This window comes from Aulonocara stuartgranti, assembly GCF_965226115.1.
Source record: "Aulonocara stuartgranti genome assembly, chromosome: 14".
Taxonomy (NCBI): Eukaryota; Metazoa; Chordata; class Actinopteri; order Cichliformes; family Cichlidae; genus Aulonocara; species Aulonocara stuartgranti.
The window spans coordinates 4,717,759-4,741,845 of NC_138950.1; the positions used below are offsets into that span (position 1 = coordinate 4,717,759).

At 42.7% G+C, this 24,087-nt stretch overlaps 1 protein-coding gene and 1 long non-coding RNA gene across 2 annotated transcripts; one reads left to right on the top strand and one right to left on the bottom strand.

Moving 5' to 3' along the window:
• Positions 1–754: 754 nt before the first annotated feature.
• Positions 755–19,868, top strand: LOC309687775 (uncharacterized protein). Its single transcript, XM_082502959.1, has 2 exons — positions 755–1,574; positions 17,858–19,868. The coding sequence occupies exon 2, from the start codon at positions 18,270–18,272 to the stop codon at positions 19,611–19,613; it is 1,344 nt and encodes a 447-aa protein (XP_082359085.1). The 5' UTR covers positions 755–1,574; positions 17,858–18,269; the 3' UTR covers positions 19,614–19,868.
• Positions 19,869–19,979: 111 nt separating this feature from the next.
• LOC309687783 lies at positions 19,980–23,634 on the bottom strand. The gene is made up of 4 exons (XR_014270859.1): positions 23,582–23,634; positions 23,235–23,417; positions 21,598–21,742; positions 19,980–20,794 (listed from the first exon to the last, which is right to left on the bottom strand). It is a non-coding gene; the product is annotated as an uncharacterized lncRNA (long non-coding RNA).
• Positions 23,635–24,087: the final 453 nt, after the last annotated feature.

Sequence of the window (24,087 nt, forward strand, 5' to 3'; positions counted from 1 at the left end):
GTAGAGGTTTGGGCATTCCTCGCTGCACTGTACAGCAAACACCACATTGTTAAGTCTGTGTTTTGGAGTTTTGTCTTTCGGGTGAACCAGTTTTTGTCTGAGCGTGTTGCTGGGTCTGAAATGGGATGGGGAACCAGGATGTCATGCTTGGAGAAAACTCTCCTGAGTTTCTCTGATACACCGGCTACATAGGGGATGACAATGTTGTTGCGTCTGTCCTTCTTATCCTCCCTCGCTGGTGTCTGGTCTTCTTTTCTGTGCCTCTTTGCTGACTTTAAGAACGCCATTAGAGGATCATCAGGGGGTCCTTTTGTCCCTCTGTGGGGTCCACTAGCCATCTCCCACTAGGCTTAAATCTGGGACTCCCCACCATTTGACCTTAGAACTGAAGAAGCTTCTCGGATGAGAGGTGAAACGTCTTCAAGCAACTTAAAGAAGTCCAGTTTTTTTCATGTTGTTACTTTTATGTATAATAATAATAATAATAATAATAATAATAATAATAATAATAAATGGTGATAAGGATTTCTTCTTCTTCTTCTAAATGCTGATGAGCATACTAAGTGTGTGTCTGAGCTGAAAGCTGCTCTCCTCTCCTGGTTTTCTGTATCACACAGACCAAACCAACACAAAGCATCACCTGCAGACCGCTGAGCAGTATCCACCTGACTCTGTAGAAGGTCGAGTAAACCCCAAAGGGCTCTCTGTGGATCAGAACAAATGTTTTGTCCTGACACACACTCATCATCTGAATTTATCTTTGCACACCAATACTCTCCTGCATGTTTCAGTGAGACATTAGAGAATATCAGTCTGTCTTTAGAAAGAGTTGTCCTGCCAAGTTGTTTAATAAGCCAATCAGAATGAATATCAAAGTGCACAATCTTTCCTTTTGTTTGTATCGGCTTCATGATCCACCTCATGAATAATAGACTTTTTGCTGAACATCTGACAGTGACATCATCTCCCTCTGAGAAGACCTCTACTGCAGGAGGACCAAATTTGGGGCACACCAAAAGTTTGTACCGTTGTATCATTGTTTGACCTTCACAGCTGTAAAGCGACCTGAAACCTCCAGTCCATAAATCGTCCCCAAGCATCTTTTCATATTTGATCCATTGGACTGTCAGATTCTCACCTGCTCCCTCACATCGTACGTCCACTGTTGCTTCAAGAGTTTTAATATAACTTGTTTCCTTACTTACTGTCCTGCACACAGTCAGGCTGATGTTTCTCTCATATGTCACGCTGCCCTGAGTCCAGCACACATCTTGGTACAGTCCAGAGTCCGAGTGGGTCAGCTTATGGAGAGTAAATGAAGAAGAACCATTTAATGCTGAATGAAAGACTCGTCCTGTCACATCTTCATGTAATGTGGGGACTCTCTTCCCAAAGTGAGAAATGTACCACCAACATGTTGGAGGTTATCCAGAAGTCACCCTCACCTAGGAGCTTGAATTCAAAAGAGCTTCCTTCCTTGATTATGACCATGAGTTCTTCTGCATGAATGTTGCTGATGAGAGTGAACAGCAGGGAGAAGCAGAGCTGTGCGAATGCAGCCATCCTGCTCAGAGGTCTCCTGGTGAGTGTCGTACAAACACTGACACTGCTCGCTTCATGAGCTTCCTGTTTGTGGTTGGAGGAGGAACGCCAAATCTTTATTACATCATCAAGGAACACTGAAGCATTTAGATAAGATAAGATAAAACTTTATTAATCCCTCAGGTGGGTTCCTCTGGGAAATTCGGTTTCCAAAAGCACAGCACTGACAGAAGTTACAGAGTTACAGAATATTACACACACACACACACACACACACACACACACACACACACACACACATAAATACAGAGACATATATAAATAAAATATACGAAGGGGATAAATAGAATAAATAGGAATAAAAATACAAGTAAAAATACAAGTGAATTGCACATTTCTTTTTCTTTTCTTTTTTTTTTATTGAAAGTTTTGTAATTATGACAGTCATCCACATGAAAAAAAAAACAAAAACAGTAAAAAAACCAAACAAACAACTCATGATCATCGCTTCACTCTCATGGTATGTTCTGACCAGACACAAATCCCTCATTTCCCATGATTACATATAGAGATACAAAATTTGAGCCTCAGTCATCTTTATGGACCGCCAGCCCTGTATCATTCAGCTTTGATATGGAAACAGAAAAAAATAGGAAGGGAAAAGTTTGTAAAATCAAAATTCATTCTATATCTCACAAATGTTCATTTCTGTGCAGATTGTACCTTCTTATTTTCCTTTGACTTTGCTAAAAAATAACGTCTTATTGCAGATTATATTCTGCCACTGAGAACCTCATAAGCTCTTTTATAAAAAGGTACTTTAATTTAGCAATACACACAAACAAACAAACAAGCAGGGAGATTTGAGATTTGAGATCGGCCTGTAGTTCTTCATTTGTATCTTGTCAAGATTGTCCTTTTTTCATATAGGTTTAATTACAGCAGTTTTTAGTGGTTCTGGAAACACAAATGACATTAAAGAAAAGTTGAAGATCTGTAACAGGTCTGACTCTAAAGTCTTTGAGACCTTTTTGAAAAACAGGACATCTAAACAGCAGGAGGAGGAGTTCAGTTGACCTAAGATGTCCTCCAGGTCTTTGCTGTTAATCGGGTGAAACTGTTTCATGGTGTTTAAACAGTTTTTCGGTGGACACAGTACATATCCTGAATCTGCTGTTGATGTACCAATTGCTTGTTTAATCTTTTGGATTTTGTCTGTGAAGAATTTGGCAAAGTCATTGCAGGCCATGGTCAAATGAAGTTCAGCTGCCACTGACACAGGAGGGTTTGTTAGCCTGTCAACTGTAGAAAATAAGACCCGAGCATTATGGCTGTTTTTGGTGATGATGTCAGAGAAGTAGGACCTCCTTGCACTCCTCAGTTGTAAATTATAATTGTGAAGTTTCTCTTTATAGATGTCATAATGAACCCGAGTTTTTAGGACATCCTAATAATAATGAATTGCAGTAATCCAGCAGAAGTAATAAAGCTATGCGCGTGAGCAGTCGCGCACTGCTGACACGGTCTCCCCACACAGAAAATCTGCTCTGCGCACAAAAAAAATCAAGCCTGAATTGGAATAAAAGTAAATACATGTAGTTATTTTATTTCGCTGATTTACAGTGCGCGGAGACTGTGTTAGCAGTGCACGATTGCTCAAGTGCTCAGAGGGAACAGTGACTGACACAATATCTGAAATGACACAAAAAGGCAAAAAAATAGAAAAAGTATAAAAAGTGGATAATAATCAGTACTTGACGATAGTACATTTACTGCACATAGCTTGGAGGACTGTGCTGAATCAACTCCGTTCACTGAGCAACACAAAGGCCTACCACACCCGGTGCACGGCATTGGTGCATGGGGGTTGTAGTGCAAGATGTAATAAAAGAATAGAGTCCAAATAGAAATGCACAATCACCAACTGCTGCACCTGTAAGAAAAAACAAACATACAACAGCTGGAACACAAAAATCTGAAAATGCACAGATACATAAATCAACAATCTTCTCCTGCAGCAGTCAAACAGTCTCGTTATCACACCTGCATGAAGCACTGTGTAAATGACCGCATCTACCACGTGCACGCGGTACTTCTCCTGCATTGATTGTTTGTGTGTGATAACAGTCTGAACCACTGCAGTGGCTCGTGCACCGCTGAGTTCACGGTGTGACATATGTATGCAAAATGTTTACTGAAGTTAGTGAAACAGTGTTTGTAAGGACTATAAGGTCCATAATTACTGAGGCAGTTAGGCAGTTTTGCAATCTTGGCTCAATACACACACACACACACACACACACACACACACACACACACACACACACACACACACTCCATTTTTATCTGTATCTAGCATTTCCGAGCAGCATGTCTTCATTATCTGTGTGTTGTGTCTGCAAACACTCTGGTTTCAGTGGTTTCAGATCCATTTCTCTCTCACGTTGGTACAAATTAGTAAACACTTTTTATATTTCACTGTTTTTACACAAGTAAGCAGCACATATTTATCAAGATCAATAAGCTGCTCGCAAACAAGAGTTGTAGTCAAAGGTAATGTAGTAATAATTAAACATTTTAGTATTATTATCCTGGCTTGCTCGAGGCTGCTGTTTTCTCTGACAGTTTTAATCAAAATTAGAAATGCTGCTCTGAGACTGAGAGAACTAATAGTGCTGCCTGTTGTGCAGTTAGTTTCCAAAACACGTTATTCATGGTTACATACAGTTTTAGACTGATGTGGGCCAAAGCCTAGCATAGCCTGTAACGTTATTATGACGGACACATTTTATGAGTGAACTTGGCTTTAAGTGACTTACAGGTTTCTTTGAAAAATACTTTCTTATATCCAGGTTCTTCCTTTTTGCTGCCATCCTCCTCTCCTACTTGCAGGTCCTCACAGTGCAGGCTTGCTGCTGCTAAAACTAAACAGAGTGTTAAGTCTAATTGTTGAATGTCGCCATTGTGTTTCTTAAATTTGTATAGTCTTAGTTTAAGCAGTAGGATCAAAGCCATTCCTTTGATCCTGACCACCTCTCCAGCCACTCTGTGCTGGGGGAGGTTTTATTGTAGATACATCCTAACTTGAAGATCTGTTTGATGTTTGGTAGAGCTTCCTACCCTTTGTATGGTTTCACTGTGTTATCTTTGGTAAACCATACATTGGGTGTGGGGGAAGACTACCCTCTTTATGACCAAGGATGTTGTTCCTGCTTTTAGGTTTTATGACCCTTTGACCAACCAACAAACACACACACACACACACACACACACACATTCTCACACACACACACACACACACTCAGTGTATACATTTACATACAGTGCCTTGTCTTTGTAACCAAAGGGGGGTTGCAAGGGGAGGTGCTTTGTAAACTATTGTTTGAAGTTTGTCAATAAAAGGCAGCGAGAGGAGGCCACCATTTTGGGGTTCTTTGTCGTGCTGGACACAGACGAGGCCTCCCTTTGTGCAAGTAATGGATCGATCGACTGTCTTGTTTTCTTCATGATGAATAAGTCTCTAGAATTAGCGGGGTTTGTGGAAACACAGACCCAACAAGAGCTCCCTGAAAGGCACAGCCAATCACATTGGCCATATTTGTCACATGAGGTAGAGAACGTAATTTAAATCTTTCTTCACCGCTGGTTGAATGAGACGTTGACAGATCGTTTTTTTCTTTCTATCGCGTTTGTTTTTCTTTACTTGAAGAGATCAAATTATTGGTGGGGACATGTCCCCTCTGTCCATGCCAAATCTACGCCCTTGGCCTAGTACATGGTTTTGTTGTTGTAATGATGGTCATGTCATCCATGTAGGCCCTAATGGGAGGAAGACTAAGGCAGTTAGGCAGTTTGGCAATCTTGGCTCAATACACACACACACACACACACACACACACACACACACACACACACACACACACACACACCATTTTTATCTGTATCTAGCATTTCCGAGCAGCATGTCTTCATTATCTGTGTGTCTGCAAACACTCTGGTTTCAGTGGTTTCAGCTCCATTTCTCTCTCACGTTGGTACAAATTAGTAAACACTTTTTATATTTCACTGTTTTTACACAAGTAAGCAGCACATATTTATCAAGATCAATAAGCTGCTCGCAAACAAGAGTTGTAGTCAAAGGTAATGTAGTAATAATTAAACATTTTAGTATTATTTTTTGACTCCATGTTCTGAGTGTTACATTTTGCCAACTTGTCTATTGGCGATAAAAAGTTAAAGTTAGACTGAAAGTGGGTTTAAGTGTCCAGTGTTCTTCATGTCATGATGTTGCAGTGCACTCACATAGAGGCTGTGGATGCTCCAACAGCACAACTGTGGTTTGTCACTGATATGTGAGACTTGAGTTTGTGCAGCTGAAAGCAGATGAAGAGGTAATTAAAAAAAAATAAAACAAATTTATATTTTTATATGTATATATATTTGTGTGTGTGTGTGTATATATATAAATTTGTTTGTGTGCTGCAGCAGGCCCTGTTGATGAGGTCCGCATGGTTCCATCATTTAGATCCAGGCAGACTTTGAGGTCATAAGTCATGATGTGAGCTGTTAACTTTTGGATTAGTTTGTGTGTCATTGCACTGAACATCTCAAGAACTTCAATGTTCTTTTATTTATTTTCAGTGTTGGGGAGTAACGGAATACATGTACCGAAGTTACGTATTAAAATACAAAATATGAGTAACTGTATACAGTTACCATTTAAAATGGTGGTATTCAGAATACAGTTACTTTTTTGAAATAAAGGGATTACACGGCGGTCTTTTCCTGTTTCATATGTTCGGCTATGCCCTCTCTGTTTTTGGCAATTCCATACCGACAGAAACCCCCCAAAAAAACACGCATTAAGAGGCTCTAATGGCGGTGTCTCAATCGCGCGGCCCATGTCACCCTACTTGCAGCCCACATAATGACGTAGAGAAATTCTTTTTTTCAATTATTGTTCAAAAATTATTTAATATAAAAGCAACAGGCAGACTGTTCCAGGCATAGCCCTAAAGAATGTAGCCTCAGTTGTAAGTAAGCTATTAAGAGTCGACTGTACACTGTGTTTGTGTTTTCCTCCGAAACAATAAGTTCCGTTGGAGCAGCCTTTCAACGCCTCTCTCTGTCCCTCGCTAGCAAAGTTGACCCAGACAACAAAGTAAAGCTAGTTTTGGGCGACAAGCCCGACACGAACCCGATGTATTAGCCAGAGGTCCCTTTACTACGGTTCGGAGCCGCGGACCTGTTTTATATACCTGCGGAATAGTTTTCTATACGAGATCGCTGCTAAAAGTGCAGCTTTACCTAATGTCCACCTACTGTTACTCATTTTTTATTAAGATTTAAAAATCTAGTTGGTATTGGTATGGCAAGAACCTACAGTAATAGTAACAAATCACACAGCAATAGTACATTCATGTAGTTGTAAATAGCGTGATAATATATTAAGTAATCCAAAGTATTCAGAATATGTTACTCTCATTGAGTAACGTAACGGACATGAACCACCAAGTCATCATCCAATTTCACCTGTGATCTTGTATTACCATTACTCTCTGAGCTTTGTGTTGGTTCTTCTGTCACCTGATAAATAGGACATACATGACAATAAGAATAAAATGTGTAGCTACTTCAGTGTTTCTGTCACTTTGTGCAGATCTTGACTCATCAGTAATGTTTGCAGGCTGAGTGCATTTTTAAAACAATTTGTGCAAACTATTTTGTCTCAAAAATTAACCCTATGAATATGTCAGTACCATTAGGATGAAATTATTGTGTCACCAACATTTTAACGTTAGACATATAATTTTAACAGCGTCTATAAACTAATATCCTGGCTTGCTCGAGGCTGCCGTTTTCTTTGACAGTTTCAATCAAAATTAGAAATGCTACTCTGAGACTGTTAGAACTAATAGTGCTGCATGTCTTGTGTTTTAGTGTTACTTTGTATCATAGTTCATACTCTGGTTCATTTGTAGTCTTAGTTATTCTGTTTTGAGTTTCTTATATTCCCTGTTTAGCGTCTTGATTATCAGATTCCCTCTTGTGTGTTTGGCCTCTGTGTCTCTCTGTGTGTCTGTTTATATATGTTGTGAGTTATTGTGTCTTGCTTCCCTCCTCATGTTTCATTCTCTTCCCCCCTGCCTGTTATGTTTCTCATGTCTCCTCTCGTTCCCTCGCTCCCTCTAATCTACCTTTCCTCCACTTCTCTGTCAAACTCATGTGTCAGTCTTGCGTTCCTTATGTGTCTTCTGTTCCCTCGTCATTGTACTTTGTGTTTGCCGCTGTCTCTCTAAGTATAGTGTCGCATTCTTCCTCATGGCTGTGCGTTTCCTCCGTGTGCCTCTTTGTATGTTTAGTTTATATATGTCCCAGTAAAGTTTTGCATTATTTGCCTTTCAGTGTTTTTGAGTTTCCCGTCTCCGTCTGCATTTTGGGTGCCTGCATTACAGCCGTCTATAACATTAATATCAAACCTCTTTAGTGCAAACAAGATACTTACTCCAGTGTATAAACTACACCTTGGACATCCATTCAAAAACACAATCATGACTGTTATAACTGTATGACTCTGATACAGGATATTGGACTGGATTATCAAAGTTAAAGAGGTAATTGCAGGCTAGCCAACAAGCTACCAGGCTAACAGCTGAGAAAGCTAACAGCTGACCGAGGAAACAGCTGACTGAACCTGCTACCAGTGGAACCAGATACAATGGGGCTGAAGAAGACTCCATCAGCTGAGGAAGTCGGGGACATTAAAAGATCTCTTTACTTCTTAATGGAGGAAATTTCCACTATCAGGTTGCAGCAGAAAAATATCCTTGAAATTGTGGAGGTAAAGTTCCTTCACATCCAAAATGCAGAAAAATTACTAGACTACCAGGATCACATCACATTGTGCAACTCTCATAGACAACATTTTTACAAATGACATTAAAAATAAGACTGTAAGTGGACTCCTGATTAAAGACATAAGTGACCATCTTCCAATTTTTACCATCTATGATAGGAATTACAAGATCAATAAAGTGGACAGTAAAAAACAGTACAGACAAGCAAGAACAGAAGAAAGAGTGAATGCATTGAAAAAAAGATTTAATGAAACAGAACTAGGGTGAAATATATCAGAAACAAGACGTTCATAGTGCGTATAATGAATTCCTTAGAATGTTTACATTATTGTATAATACCAACTGTCCAATAAAGCAATATAGTAGGAAACATAAATATATGGGCTGTCCATGGATAAGAAAAGGTCTGCAAAATGCATCTATAAAGAAAAATGTCTTAAGAAAGAGAACTGAAGATGCTGAAATCAGATACAAAAGATATAAAAAATAAGTTAATTAATATACTTAAATATAGTAAAAAGGAATACTATAAGAAGCAATTAGATATAAATAGAAATAATATTAAAAGTTTATGGGAAATACTGAACAGTGTTATAAAACGTGGAGCTGGACAAGAGAACCATCCCAAGTATTTAATTTGTAATGACCGTGAAGAATATAATATGGATGTTGTGGCAATCTTTGGATTGTACTGATATTAACAATAATGATAATAATACATTTTATTTATGAGCGCCTTTCAAGTCACCCAAGGACACTTTACAATAGGATCAAAACATAATAAAACAATGTCAAAATAAGAACAATAAAACAAAAAGCACAAGATTAAATTAACTAACAGTGGATTCACAGTGAATATGCAGATTTGAACAGATGGGTTTTGAGTTGGGATTTACACTGGAGGAGAGAACCAATGTTTCTTATATATGGGGGTAGAGAGCTCCACAGTCTGGGAGCAGAGCAGCTGAAAGCTCTGCTTCCCATGGTGGTGAGGCAGAAAGAAGGTACAGCAAGCTGGATAGAAGAAGATCGAAGTAAACGGGCAGAACAGGTACTGCTTAACAGGTCAGAAAGGTAAGGAGGAGCGAGGTTATGAATGGCCTTGAAGATGAGCAGAAGAAGTTTGAATATTATCTGGAATTTCACAGGGAGTCAGTGAAGTTCCTGAAGAACAGGGGTGATGTGCTGGTAGGAGGGGGTTCTAGTGATAATGCGGGCAGAAGAGTTCGGAACCAGTTGAAGCTTATGGAGGGATTTTTGGGGGAGACCATGCAAAAGAGAATTGCAGTAGTCAATACGGGAGGTAACAAGACTGTGGGCAAGAATGGACGTAGACTGGGTGGAAAGAGAAGAACGTAATCTGTTAATGTTACGTAGATGGAAGTAGGCAGAATGGGTGAGATTATTGATGTGAGATTTATAGGATAGTGAACTGTCTAGGATGACACCAAGGCTCTTAACCTGAGGAGAAGGGAAAACTGTGGAGTTATCGATAGTGAGAGAGAAATGGTTCACCTTCAAAAGGTTGGATTTGGTACCAATAAGAAGAATTTCACTTTTATCCTCGTTGAGCTTGAAAAAATTAGAGATAAACCAGGATTTTAACTCGGATAGACATTCTGAAAGTGAGGAAGGTGGGACGGAGGAATCAGGTCTGCAAGAGAGATATAACTGGGTGTTATCAGCAAAACAGTGAAACTGAAGATCAAATTTGCGGGAAATGGTACCTAGAGGGAGGATGTATATTATGAAGAGAAGAGGGCCAAAAACTGAGCCTTGGGGTACACCAGAGGTGACGGGGAATAGACGAGAGCGGAATGATCTTAGTTGAATAAACTGGGAGCGGTCAAGGAGATATGATTGAAACCAGGCGAGGGGTGTGTCAGAGATGCCGAGAGAGGAAAGTCTGCTTAGAAGTACAGAGTGAGAGATGGTGTCGAAGGCTGAGCTCAGATCCAAAAGGATGAGAATGTTGAGAACACCAGAGTCAGCTCTGACTAAAAGATCATTAGTGACTTTAAGTAAAGCAGTTTCTGTACTGTGACATCAAATCAAATCACTTTTATTGTCACATCGCATGTGCAGGCACACTGGCACAGCACAAGCGAGTGAAATTCTTGTGTGCGAGCCCCACAAGCAACAGACAAACACAACAACATAAACGAGCAAAATACAAGAATGGCTACATCTGAAACTAATAAATATATGTACAATATATAATAGTGTATGCATTTCTGGATGTGTATACTAAATATTATCCTACGTGTGTGTCTGTGTGTGTGTGTGTGTGTGTGTGTGTGTGTATACACAGTTTTACAAATTAAATAGTAAAAAAAATAAAATAATAATAATAAATAAAATATATAAAAATATACAGAGTTGGATATGTGCAAAACAAGTGGCATTTATGTACAGTGTGTGGAGTGCATAGTGTTGCAGTTCCCGTAGTGAAGCTGAGGTGTCTATGACGTGTTCAGCAGTCTGATGGCCTGATGGAAAAAGCTGTCTCTCAGTCTGCAGGTACGGGACCGGATGCTGCAGAACCTCCTTCCTGATGGAAGCAGTCTGAACAGTTTATGGCTGGGGTGACTGGAGTCCTTGATGATCCTCCCCGCTTTCCTCAGGCACCGCTTCCTGTAGATGTCTTGGAGGGAGGGAAGCTCACCTCCAATTATCCGTTCAGAGCACCGCACTACTCGCTGGAGAGCTTCGCAGTTGTAGGCGGTGCTGTTGCCATACCAGGTGGTGATGCATCCAGTGAGGATGCTCTCAATGGCACAGTGATAGAAGGTCCTGAGGATGCGGGGGCTCATGCCGAATCTTTTCAGTCTCCTGAGAAAGAAGAGGCGCTGCTGGGCCTTCTTCACTGTTTTGTTTGTGTGTACTGACCACGTAAGATCCTCAGCCAGATGTACTCCAAGGAAACGGAAGCTGCTCACTCTCTCCACAGCAGCGCCGTTGATGGTGATGGGGGTGTGTACTTCTCTGCACCTCCGGAAGTCCACTATCAACTCCTTTGTCTTTGCAACGTTGAGGGTGAGATGGTTGTCTTGACACCAGTGGGTCAGGGCGCTGACCTCCTCCCTGTAAGCCGTCTCATCACCATTGGTGATGACATGAGCAAAAACCAGATTGAAATCTCTCATAGGTCTTATTGTTAACCAGGTGTAAATAAAGTTGAGCTGCAACCACTTTTTCAAGTATTTTAGAGATGAAAGGTAGATTAGAAACCGAACAGAGGTTGTTAAAGTTGCTAGGATCTAAGGAGGGTTTTTTCAGTACTGGAGTGGCTGAAGCAATCTTGAGTGAACGATGCCGGTGGTGAGTGAAGAGTGAATGATAGCAGAGATGAGTGGGAGTAAGGAACAGAGGCAGGATTTCACAAGCCCTGTGGGCATGGGGTCAAGATGACATGTGGCAGGTTTTGATTTACATATGAACTCGGAAATATCGGATAAATCGGGAAGATGAAAAGTGGAAAACGGCTCAAAAAGGAGAAAAGGTTCTGGAGAGGGCGTAGACACAACATTTGATCTGAGTTGCTGGTGGATGTTATTCATTTTCGTAGTCCAGAACAGCATCAAGGAGTTGCAGGTTTCAGAGGAATAGAAGTGTGGTGGTAAAGCGTTGGGGGGTTGAATTAGTTTGTTGGGAACTGAAAACAGAGTCCTTGCATTACCCTAATAAGACCTGATAATACCAGAGTAGAAACTTTGTTTGGCCTTGCTGATGGAGTCTTTTAAGTACATGGTATTTATAGATTTCTGCGTCAACAGTTAAAGCAGATTTCTTATAACTACGCTCTAGCTGCCGAGCTTTGGCCTTCAAAACTCGGAGGTCAGAGGTAAACTAGGTGTTACAGGCCTTCGATGGGGTCTGTTTTTAAACTGTTTTTTTAACAGAAAAGCAGAGACAGGAGACATCAGTTGGGTTCGGTCTGCAGGCTCTTCCTCGTCTGATTTATTAACAGAGTTTAACAATGTCCTTTTCTTTTCATTTACACACACATTTCTCTTTTAACAACACAAACATTCAATTAGGTCCATAGCTCAAACCCTTTTTGTTACCTTGCACTCTCACAAGAATAAACTTACAAAATAATCATCGTATATGAACGTCCTTATTTACAATAAATCTGTAACCAATTCTGCTGCTGTTCAGCATCAAAAACATTTCTGTGCAGCACCACTAACACTGCAATTAACCCGCTTATGTCGCCTTTATACTTTTCTTATACTTTAACAGATCCAAACAATATATTACATTTGTAACCAATAAACAAAAATATTCTTCCATTGCTCACAAACAGTTCACAATCATCCACAAACAGTATACATCAGACTATTTACATTTGACACATAAGAACTGGGTAGGTCCTATTCAACTGTAACTTCCAATAATGTCAGGATAAAAGAAGTGTCTTAAGAGCTGCATTTGTCACAAAATAGAACAGGTAATAAGACCAGCTGCCTATTTAGACTACGAGTGAAATGGCGGCTTCCATTACAAATGGCGGTATAGTTAGCTTTCTCTCAGTCAGTGAAAACACACTCTCTCACAACATTCGTGGTCTTTAAACAAAGACAGAAAAAGGTTTCTTGCCTTTATATGTACATTGCAGTGAGCAAACTTGAACCACTAACCTGTTTTTTTAACAGAAAAGCAGAGACAGGAGACATCAGTTGCGTTCGGTCTGCAGGCTCTTCCTCGTCTGAGGCAGAGACGCGTTGCAACGGCCTATCGCACTCACCACTATCTCCCCCTTGTGGCAATGCCACGCAATTACATTGTCCATAACGCTAAACGAAAAGTGCAATACCACCATAAAATCAGGTCTTTTACATCAAAAACAATTCACAACAAAATTACAATTGTGACCATACACTTGTGGGCGTCACATAGGCAGCAGAGCGAGCAAAGGAAACAGAGTGGGTTTTTACAGGAGCCAGAGAATCAAGGACACATCTGGGGAGAGAGATGAAAGATGGGTTAGTAGATTAGCAAAGTCACTGAGGAAGACAGGGTTAGGTTTGGGGGGGGGCAGTATACAGTAGCTATGATGGTGGGAATGGGTCCAGTCAGCTCACATGCAAGGCACTCAAGGGAACTAAAGGTATCAACATTAACTGGCAGGACTTTCAAGTGCTGGCGAAAGAAGATCGCGAGACCACCCCCACGACCTATGCAGCGAGGTTTAGAAAGGTAAACAAACCCCAGAGGAGTAGATTCATTTAGCTGAGAAAAGTCATCAGGTTGTTGCCAGGTTTCAGTTTAGCAGAAAAAGTCAAATTTACGGTCAGATAGGAGCTCTTGGATGAGAGGTCCCTTTATTTGTCATTGAGCGAATGTTTAGAAGATCGAAACTGAGTGGAGTATTTTCTTTTTTGCTAATCGCAGTCGGCGCCCTGGGCAGGTGGGCTAGAGATCGGTGGTTGACAACCCGATCAGGGTTCCCGCGAGGGCGGCAAGTAACAGACCAAAACGATTTAGTTCCATTGGAGTTATGGAAAATCCTGCGGGACCCGCGATGGATGTATCTCCGGCGAGGCTGGAAAGTGATGTCTGGGTGGTAGTGGAGCTCCGCCGGCGACGGGAGCAACAGCTGCCCACGAAGGCGCAGGAGCTCAGCGGCTGTATAGCGGAGCAGTCCAGCCATAGGATGGTAGACGAGTGTCAGGAGAATCCATAATAGTGCCGACCAGCTCAGGAACATCTTGGGCCACATCTTCGATTATGTGGAGGAAAAAGAGCCGAGCCAGCCGGAGCGACGAACAGGTAGACTAAAATAGCTCAAACAGTTAAGCTAGTGCAGCTCACTGAGAAGAAGACATAAGAGCACATTCAGCTGAAACAGCAGATGTTGAGGACAAGCGTTGCAAATCAATCCCTGGCAGAGATCGATCTGGTCCTGAGTGTGAATGTCCCTGTTCATTCAAATCTGAATCCAAATAATCTAAATAATCAAAAATGTACCGGTGAGTAGCTCAGCCAGGCGCACCAGCGTTCACTCAAGCCGGAACCCAATTGATATTGATATGATAGTGGTTAAAAGATATAGTAAGGCTATTATAAAACCGTTTACGTACATCTGTAATTTATCATTTCAAACTGGTCGATTTCAAGACAGAATGAAAATAGCAAAAGTTATACCTCTATACAAATCTGGCAACAAACACCATTTCATAAACTACAGGCCGGTCTCTTTACTACCTCAATTCTCAGAAATTCTTGAAAAACTGTTTAACAACCAAAAGTGTCCAAAGTATTAAAAATGGTTCTCTTTGCTGACGATACAAACATCTTCTGCATGATCTGCAGAATTTATTGGATGATATGACTAATGAAATAAGTAAAGTGAAGTTCTGGCTTGATAAAAACAAATTATCATTAAATTTGAATAAAACTAAAATTGTGTTATTTGGAAATAGTACTTTAAATACAATGCTAAGATTAAACTAAATGGTGTTGATACCCTAACCCTTTAATCGAAAGGAGCCAGCTGAGGTGGTTCGGGCATCTGATGAAATTAAGTGAATGTCGCTATTTAGAAAATTTCCTGATGTGATATTATAGTATGTATTATATCAGAAATCTGTTCACTATTTTTATTACAGATTATATCAGTAAGGAAGCTGACTAAATATTGATGGATAACTTATGGCAAAGGGGTGCGATTAAATAAGTGTGTACTTCTTCATGTCACGGTGAGTGAGAAGAGCCGTGTGGAAGAAATCAAGGAGGATCCAAGCGCAGGCAGTTGTGAAGGTGGTTTATTGAATAAATGGCAAACGAAGACAAACTAAACTATACTGGAAAACAACTGAACTACAGCGCAGAAACCAGAACACGAACATGAAGGAGGGCGAGCAGAGGCAGACGATGGTAGATAGCAGGGAACACACAGATGAAACATGGTGAATACGCAGACGGACCAGCAACTACAATGACAGAGGACACGACTTAAATACACAGAGAAACACAGGGGAATTACACACAGGTGGTGGACACAGCTGGGAATAATCAACAAGACGAGACAGAGGTAAAACTGAACACTCACATGAGACGCAGACCTTCACAATAAAACAGGAACAAGAAACCATCACACTAAGATGCAGACTCGACATAGAGAGACAGACAGAAAATGACACATGGAACTAAACTAAACCTGCAAAAAGATGACAACTCAAAATACTGGGTCAAACTGACCCAGAACCATGACACTTCTCTCTCCCTTTCGACATGTAACTGAATCAGAACAGAAGCAATATTGAAATGTATTAACTTTATTTTGTATAAAAGGCAACGGCGGCGACTCAGGCGATGGCAATCCGGGGGCCGGCCGCGCGGAAGGCAGCAGCGAAGGAGACGACGGAGCAGTTCAGGGGGCCGGCCGCGCGGAAGGCAGCGGCGGCTCCCAAGTGTCAGGCGTACCGGCCGAGGCTTGGAGGGCACAGGACCAGGCGAGGCAGGACCAGACAGGGGTGAAGACTCGGATGAGGCCGAACCAGACGACGCTGAGGATGCTGAAGCTGGACCAGATGAGGCTGAAGCGGAGGCTGAAGCGGAGGCTGGACCAGGCGACGGCGTGGGCGAAGCTGGACCAGGCGACGGCATGGGTGACGCTGGTGGAGCAGCAGGCAGCTGAACGGGCCCCTCGGACCCTCCAGCGGAGATGGGTGGCTGAACGGGCCCCTCGGACCCTCCAGCGGAGACGAGGAGGTGCTGGCCGGGCTCACTGGAACCCCCAGCGGACAAGGTAGATGGCGGCGCGGGAGCCGCGGAGTCCTGGATGAGCTCATTAGAGCTTCCAGCAGGAGCTGATAAAGAGCCAGAGAGGATTGGGACCCCTGGCTCAATGTTAAGCTGGCTAGAAAACTGCACTGCTACGGGGAACTGGGCCAATGGCTCAGGTGCGAGCTGAGCTACTGGAGACACGGGTGAGAGTGGGAGCTGAGCTACTGGAGACATGGGGAGCTGAGCTACTAATGGTGGTGAAGTAGATAACTGCACGGGAGACTGAACTGATGTCTGTTATAACGGTGGTGGTGAGAGTGGAGTAGGCGGTGGAGTTGATGACTTCACAGGAGACTGAGCCAGAGGTGAGTGCACAGGAGACTGAACTAGAGGTAGTAGTGATAGTTGGGGGGAAAGTGGAGCTGGTGATTGAGTGGATGACTGTGCTAAGGGAGGCTGCACTGGGGAAAGCTGAGCTGCAGGGGACTGAGCTGGAGACTGCAGTGACGGTTGTAGTGGAGGTGTAACGGGTGGAGGAGTGGCTGAATTGGTTGCGGGTCGGGCGGCTAATGGCTCAGCTATAGAGTGTATTAATGGCAGGGCTATGGGTTGAATGACTGACTGAGTAGCAGCCTGAATGGCTGGGTGTAGTGATGGTTGTGGTGGAAGGGAAACAGGTGGTAGTGTGGATGATGGAGCTAAGGGCGACTGAGTGGCAGACCGAACTGATGACTGAAGCGATGGTAGAGGTGAAAATGGAGCTTGTGGTGGAGTTAATGACGGTGCTAGCAGGGACACAGGAGATGCAGCTTGTAGCTGGGCAGCAAAGAGAGCTTCTGGCTGGGCAGCTGAGTGAAAACAAACGGCTCCGGAATAAACAGTCCCAAATCCAGGAAACTCTTGAATATTGTCTCTTTCTTTTACCACAGCTGGTAACTCAGAGGACTCAGGGTCCGGCTGTGGTGATGGACGCCGGCGGCGTGATCGCCGCTTCTTTTTTGATGATGGCTCCGACAGGCCGAGCAGCTCCACGTCCAGCCCTTCAGGCAGGCAGGTGGGCAGTAGCAGCTGGGGGATGAAGGTGGAGCTCATTTCGGATTAAATCCTGTTCGAGTGGGTGGAGCGCACTGAGTAGCCAAGGAAGACCAAAGATTAAACGCTGTAGTCTGGTTTCCACAGCACGGCGAAATTCCCTCCCCTCATGTTCAAGCCAGAGATGCAGGAGTCTTTCCACGGAGTAAATTATGTCCAGAAGCAGTTCTTCTGGTGGGTTGAGTGCTGCTGGGTGCATGTCTGATCGCGTCATACTGTCATGAATCGCTGTGCGGCGGGCAGGAGTTGGACCCAAAATGCAGGCACGAGGTTTAAACACAAAGAACTCAACTTTATTCGCTGGCAGGAGAAAGTCATACGAAGCAAACTAACTGGAAACTCACAAACTAAACCCACAGGAGACACAGGGAGATGCACACAGCATGAGGGACGACACAACACTGACTCAGAGAAACACAGGGTTTAAATACACTGGGGAGTAACGAGGGGAATGAGACACAGAAGGAGGGCACAGCTGGGAGAAATCAGGACTGACGAGACAAGCAAAGCAGGACACATTCACATAAGACACAGACCTTCAAAGTAAAACAGGAAGGATCACACAGAGACGCGAACTTGACACAGTGGAGACAGCAACTAAGAAACACAGAGCCATAAACCATAAGGTAGAGGACACTAAGAACCGAGAAACACAGAGGGGAACTCAAACATGCAGACACAGACTTACACAGAACAGAGGGGACACAGAGCAACATGAAGGGCAAGGGATCAAAACTAGAAACCATAGAATAACTCAAACAAGTACAATAATACAAACATCACAAAGAACTAAAAACGCTGGGTCAGGAAACCCAGGACCGTGACACCTGGACCCATGCAACGAAGTATAAAGAAAACGTGTCCACACTTTGGCCTGTGAAGAGTGAAAGCAGATATACGGCGTGATATTGAGCCAAATGCTTCAAAGTGTTCCTTGATGATGTGATAAAGAAGTGGCGTTCCTCCTCCAACCACAAACAGGAAGCTCATGAAGCGAGCAGTGTCAGTGCTTGTACGACACTCACCAGGAGACCTCTGAGCAGGATGGCTGCAGTCGCACAGCTCTGCTTCTCCCTGCTGTTCACTCTCATCAGCATCATTCATGCAGAAGAATTTATCGCCATAAGTGAAGAAGGAGGCTCTTTACAGTTCAAGCTCCCAGATCAAAACAGCTCCTGCATCACCTCCAGACGTGTTGGTGAAGATACTCTGGTCCTGTGGAACATCTCTGACCCCTGGAACAGAAACTTCACAGTACATGAAGACCTGACAGGACGACTCTCATTTCCTGAGACATTTCATGGTTCTTCATTTACTCTCAACAACCTGACCCACTCAGACTCTGGACTGTACCAAGATGTGTGCTGGACTCAGGGCAGCGTGACATATGAGAGAAACATCAGCCTGACTGTGTGTAAGACAGTAAGGGGGGAAGAATATATCGAAAGTCGTAAAGACACTGTAGACGTACAATGTAAAGGAGCAGGTGAGAATCTGACGGTGCGTTGGATCAGACATTATGGGGAGTGGCAACAACAAGCCGGGCTGAGTAGTTTCGAAGACAGAACAATTTGGAAGGTGAATAAAGTCCAAGAAAGTTTCCTGCAGGTGACAAACGCATCACTTCTTCATGTCAACCCACAACCAACGTCTTACATCTGCCTGGTGATGAACCAACAGCAGTGTGTGAGCACTTACTCTGTAAGTTTGGCCAAACAAACAAAGCTATGTTATGCTTCAGAGGGAGACACAGCTGTGCTGGAGTGTCCCTTCATGGACCCCATTCATGACCAGCCCCCAGTTTGGATGAAGGTAGCAATTTCCTACGATGCTGATCAAGAAATTGGTCGAAACTTCTCGCTGGTACTTCCATCACTAATGTTAAATGATTCAGGTATCTACAGCTGTGAAGGTGAAACAGTAAAACAGGGGTACTGGCTTTTGGTGTGCCCTAAATTTGGTCCACCTGCAGTAAAGGTTTTCTCAGAGGGAGATGAAGTCACTATGAGATGCTCTGATGATTGGGAAAAAAGTACTTCGGGCTTTTGGCTCATGAAGTCGATCCAAACAGAAGGCAAAATTGTGTACGGTGAGGAGATCTGCAGTGACAAAAGAATCACTTGTTCCCGTGACAGCCTGATAATCTCTAATGTCTCACTGGAAGATGCAGGAGAGTATGTGTGTACAGGTTCTGAGTCACAGGATGAGTGTGTGTCAGCAGAAAAATTTGTTCTGATCCACAGAGAGCCCTTTGGGGTTTACTCGACCTTCTACAGAGTCAGGTGGATACTGCTCAGCGGTCTGCAGGTGATGCTTTGTGTTGTTGTGGTCTGTGTGACACAGAAAACCAGGAGAGGAGAGCAGCTTTCAGCTCAGACACACACTTAATATGCTTATAATAATAATAATAATAATAATAATAATAATAATAATAATACATAGAAGTGAAGAAATCAAAACAAAAATATTATTGTAGATATGAATCTGTGACCTGACTGGACGGTTCAGTCTCTTATGTGATTATATATTTTAAACATTTTGCCTTTTTCTATCTTTCGACTTAATTCTTGTTTATTTCTGCTCATATTTTATTTCAGTTATAGTGATTTTGTGCTTTTTTGTTTTATGTAATTTGATGTTTATCCATATCTCATTCATGTATCTCTCAGAGTATCATTTTGAATATTCTTCTGTTTCTATCAGTGATCAGTTCGATCTATAAGAAATGTTAGAAACCAGTTGTAAATGTATTCGTTCTTCACTCTGATGTGAATCATTATCATCTCTCTTGGAAAATGTATTTTGTTATTGTGTTTAAGAGCAGATTCATTACAGCACCATGTTTATCTGCACTATATTGTTTTCATTGTTGTGAATCATTTATATTTGCATTTCAATTGTTGTGATGCAGCAGACTGGAAACATGATTGTCTGATACAGCAAACACTTCATAATATGGACTTTACTGCTTTGATTGTGTTTTTATATTCTCCATTTTTGTTAGGAATCATTTCTGAAATAAAAATATCTAAATCTAATTTAACAGGCTGAATGTTGATGCTCTTCTGTCAATGACTCCATGATGATTTTTAATTTTAATAAACACACAATCCTCATATTTCAGTGCAGGATGTAGAGCAGAGTATATCAGTCAGCTGGATCAGAGCTCATCAGCATTTTGAACTTAATATGCAGCCAACACACTTTAACACGTGTCTGATTTAGAGTGAAACATATCAGTGAAACATGGAAGACGAGAGAAGCTGCACATGGTTATCATCATTTATTTATTTATTTGCCTGTCCCATTTGGATCTTTAGCCATCAGAATTGTTGTTTGAAGGCCAAGAAAGATGCCATGTTGGTCCACTTGATTGACCTTTATTATAATTGTGTATTTATTTTATTTTATTATCGATTGTTACAGACGGGACAGACATGACTGGGGGAAAGGACAGGGAGAAGGAAAGAATGAAAGAAAGAGGGAGAGAAAGAAAAACAGAGGGGAGAAGAGATGATGAGAAAGGGGGGAAGGAACAAAAAGAAAAACAAACAAAACACCTGGATCACCTGTATGGAGAAAAAAAACAGAAGAGAAATCAAACAAAGAGCAACATAATAAATACATGTTAACATCATTTATTATTATTTTTTAGTATTCGGTTTTTGGTGGTAGAGTTAAAAAAAAATTAATATTTTATTTTAATGAATTAAAATGTTTTAATCAAAAACTGAATGTAAAAAGTCACAATTTTAACAGCATGATGACAAAAACAACAACAACAACTGCTATTACGACTATTAGAAGTAATATTATTACTATTATTGCGTAGCATGTAGTATTGAATAATGTAATTTTATTTACTGAACATTAAAACTAAAATTTACTATTTTACAAATAAATATTAATATGATGAAAAACGTTACGTGACAATGTGTGGTCCCGCTGCTCTGCACAGCCTTCAAACAGATTCCTTTTATTCACAGCAGCGGTCCCCAACCCCCGGGCCACGGACCGGCACCGGTCGTTTGGTACCAGGCCGCGAGAGTTGAGGTTCGGGTGTGAAACTGATGCTCTTCAGGGGTTTTAGCGTTATTTTTAAAATCTTTTCAATTGTTAACTCTGTTTCCCTGGGTCTTTTCCCATGTGTTTTGAATAACTCTTCTTTTTTTGGCAGCGGTACTGGTTTTATTTATGGGATGGGACTCCAGGAAACACAAACAAAGTCAGTGTTTAAGTGGAGACTCATCAACAGACCCGGGCTATCTTTCCATCATCTGGATTCACGTACCCTAACGTTTGTAATCAGGATAAACTGTCACACAGAGTTTGTTATCAGTTCTCTAACACAGGGTCTTCCCTGCACGCTTACATGAAAGGGGCGGAGTTTGGCAGGATTGAGAAAAAGATGCCTGCCAGCAGATTCGGATACAACACAACCCACAATGCACTGTTAGCACAAATTTGAGACTACAGCAGCGATAATGTGCAGAGTCTGCAGTGGCGGTACGCTGGACCTGACTTCCCTTTTTTTTTTTTTTTTTTTTTTTTTTTTTCTAAATGACATCAGAAACAGCAGTATGCGACATTACGTGATGGCAGAGCTTCAGTTCATCCTTTGTCATTTTTTTTTTTTTTTTTTTTTTTTTTAATAAATAGGACAGGGGGAATGAATGAGAGAGAGAGGGGGAGAGAAAGAAAGAAAACCAAAGGGGAGAAGAGACGGTGAGAAGGGGGGGGAAGAGAGACAAAAAAAAAAAAAAAAAACTCCTGGGTCACCTGTATGGAGAAAAAAAACAAACAAACAAACAAACAAAAACAAACAGAGGAGACAGCAAACAACAAAGAGCAACATAATAATAGAGAGAACAAAGCACCATCACAATAAACTAGCTAGTCATAGATATCAGTATTTACTAAGTAATAAACGATATTGTGCAGCACGCAAGATAGACAGCGCACAGTGTGCTTTGAGGCAGCAGCCAAGAAAGCTTTAGTCCGCGTCTGTGAATACCCATGTGTGCATACCTGTGTGGATCAGCATGCTTGCATTCCAAAGGTTTCTCCATGTAATGATCTGCTAGGGAGTGTGGGGGGGCCACAGCCCCGTCCTCCAGGGTGTGAAGCGGGTATGGAGGAGATCAAAACTCCAGACATCCAGAGGCCCCCAGAACACAAGAGACCATGGAAGACCAACAGAGGGGCAGCCGCGCCACTGTCCCAGTAAGAGCTGAGGAGAGTCCCAGATGAGGGCTCGCCCAGCAGCCGCGGAGCAGAAGTCAGGGGGAGTTGCAGTGACGCGCCCGTGAGCTCCGCCGGCCCCCAGCTGCGCCTGAGTGACCGAGCCCTAGGCCGAGAGGCCGGGGGCACCCCACCTCCAAAGGGGCCCGAGCGAGCCCCAGGCCCCAGGCCCCGACAAGCGGCCGCCAAGGAGTGAGCCGGTGTGTACCCGGACGCCCACCCCCAGACACAAAGAACCACCAACACACCGACACCTGAGGGAGTCCGCCACCGGCAGGGGAAGTGGTGGTGGGTGGAGATAGGCCTCCAAACCTTGGAGGGCCTGAGGTGTCCCCAGAGAGGTGGCGTCTGATACCCAACCTGACATATAGACACAGACATACGGGCACACACAGACACAAACATCCATTCCCACCCTCATGCTCTCATATGCACTCACTCCACACTCAACCAACGTGGAGACAGACATAAAGAGACGCTGTACACACAATCACACTCCCCAAGCGTACTCTACAAACCGGGTCTAGGTACCCTTGCCCCTGGAGGGGGGAATTGCACCCAGACCCAGGTGGTGTTACCCTTTTCCCTGCGGTGGAGCAGGGAGGCCCCACACCCCAGACCGCAGTCGGACGGCCAACTCCTCCTACTAGCCCTCCCGCTCCAGCAGGCCGCAGAGAATGGGGGTGGGAGAAGACTCCAAACCTCCCTCCACCCGCTCATTGTAGTGTTGATGCATATGTGTTCTAAGGTGCAATTAAAACCCAGGACCTGACTTCCCTAAAGGGACCCCACATGACTCCACTCACTCACCTCTGGCAAGCAGAGTGTGTGATTCAGTTGAAACAGCCCTCATGTCAGCTCTGCTGGGCACACTGGGCTGTCCGCTGGTTAGCAAAGTTAATCCAGGGTTTCTCATGCACCTTCACAAGGAAAGGGAGGTGTTGGCAGCATCTGACCAATCAAAAAAAGGGAAATTCACAGATAATATGACTTGTCTTGATGCCTAAAATGTTTTTATGCTTGATTCAATTTATCTGTTAAGTGTCTGTTACTCTGCTGGTGCCGGTTAGGTTCCAGATTAGAGATCAGCAGGTATGAAATCACGACGTACTGACCAATCAATTCTCCAGAAAATAGTGTCACTATTCCTGGAAGATCCTTTTGACTTCTGTTGGGGGGGAAGAGAGGGTCTAAAGTTTCATTTTTGTCTAATGTAGTGACGCGCGAATCATGAACGAATCGTTCAATACTCGAGAATCACTTTACTGACTCATGAATCATGATTCACAAGTCCAACTGACTCACTGACTCATCCCTGTTGCTGTTAGCAGCAATGTATCTAGCTTATAATTAAAATTGTGGAGAAAAAGACAACATCCAGTATCTTAACAAAAACATTTCTGCTCTGAACTGGAAGAAAAAACCCTGAGTAGAAGCTCACATCAAGAATAGCTCCTCGGTTCACAGTAGCATCGCTCTGCTAACATGCTAACAGCACATTTGAGCTACTCACCCCCTCCCTAGCTGTGCTGAATCATAAGCATAAGTGAATCACTCAAGACCAGTGTTGCCAACTCCTCAGTAAGGAAAATCGCTATTGGTTGTCCTAAAAGTCGCTAGA

What these genes read in the sequence shown, in the direction of transcription:
- LOC309687775 (XM_082502959.1), top strand. Translation starts at nt 18,270, where the DNA reads ATGGCTGCAGTCGCACAGCTCTGCTTCTCCCTGCTGTTCACTCTCATC.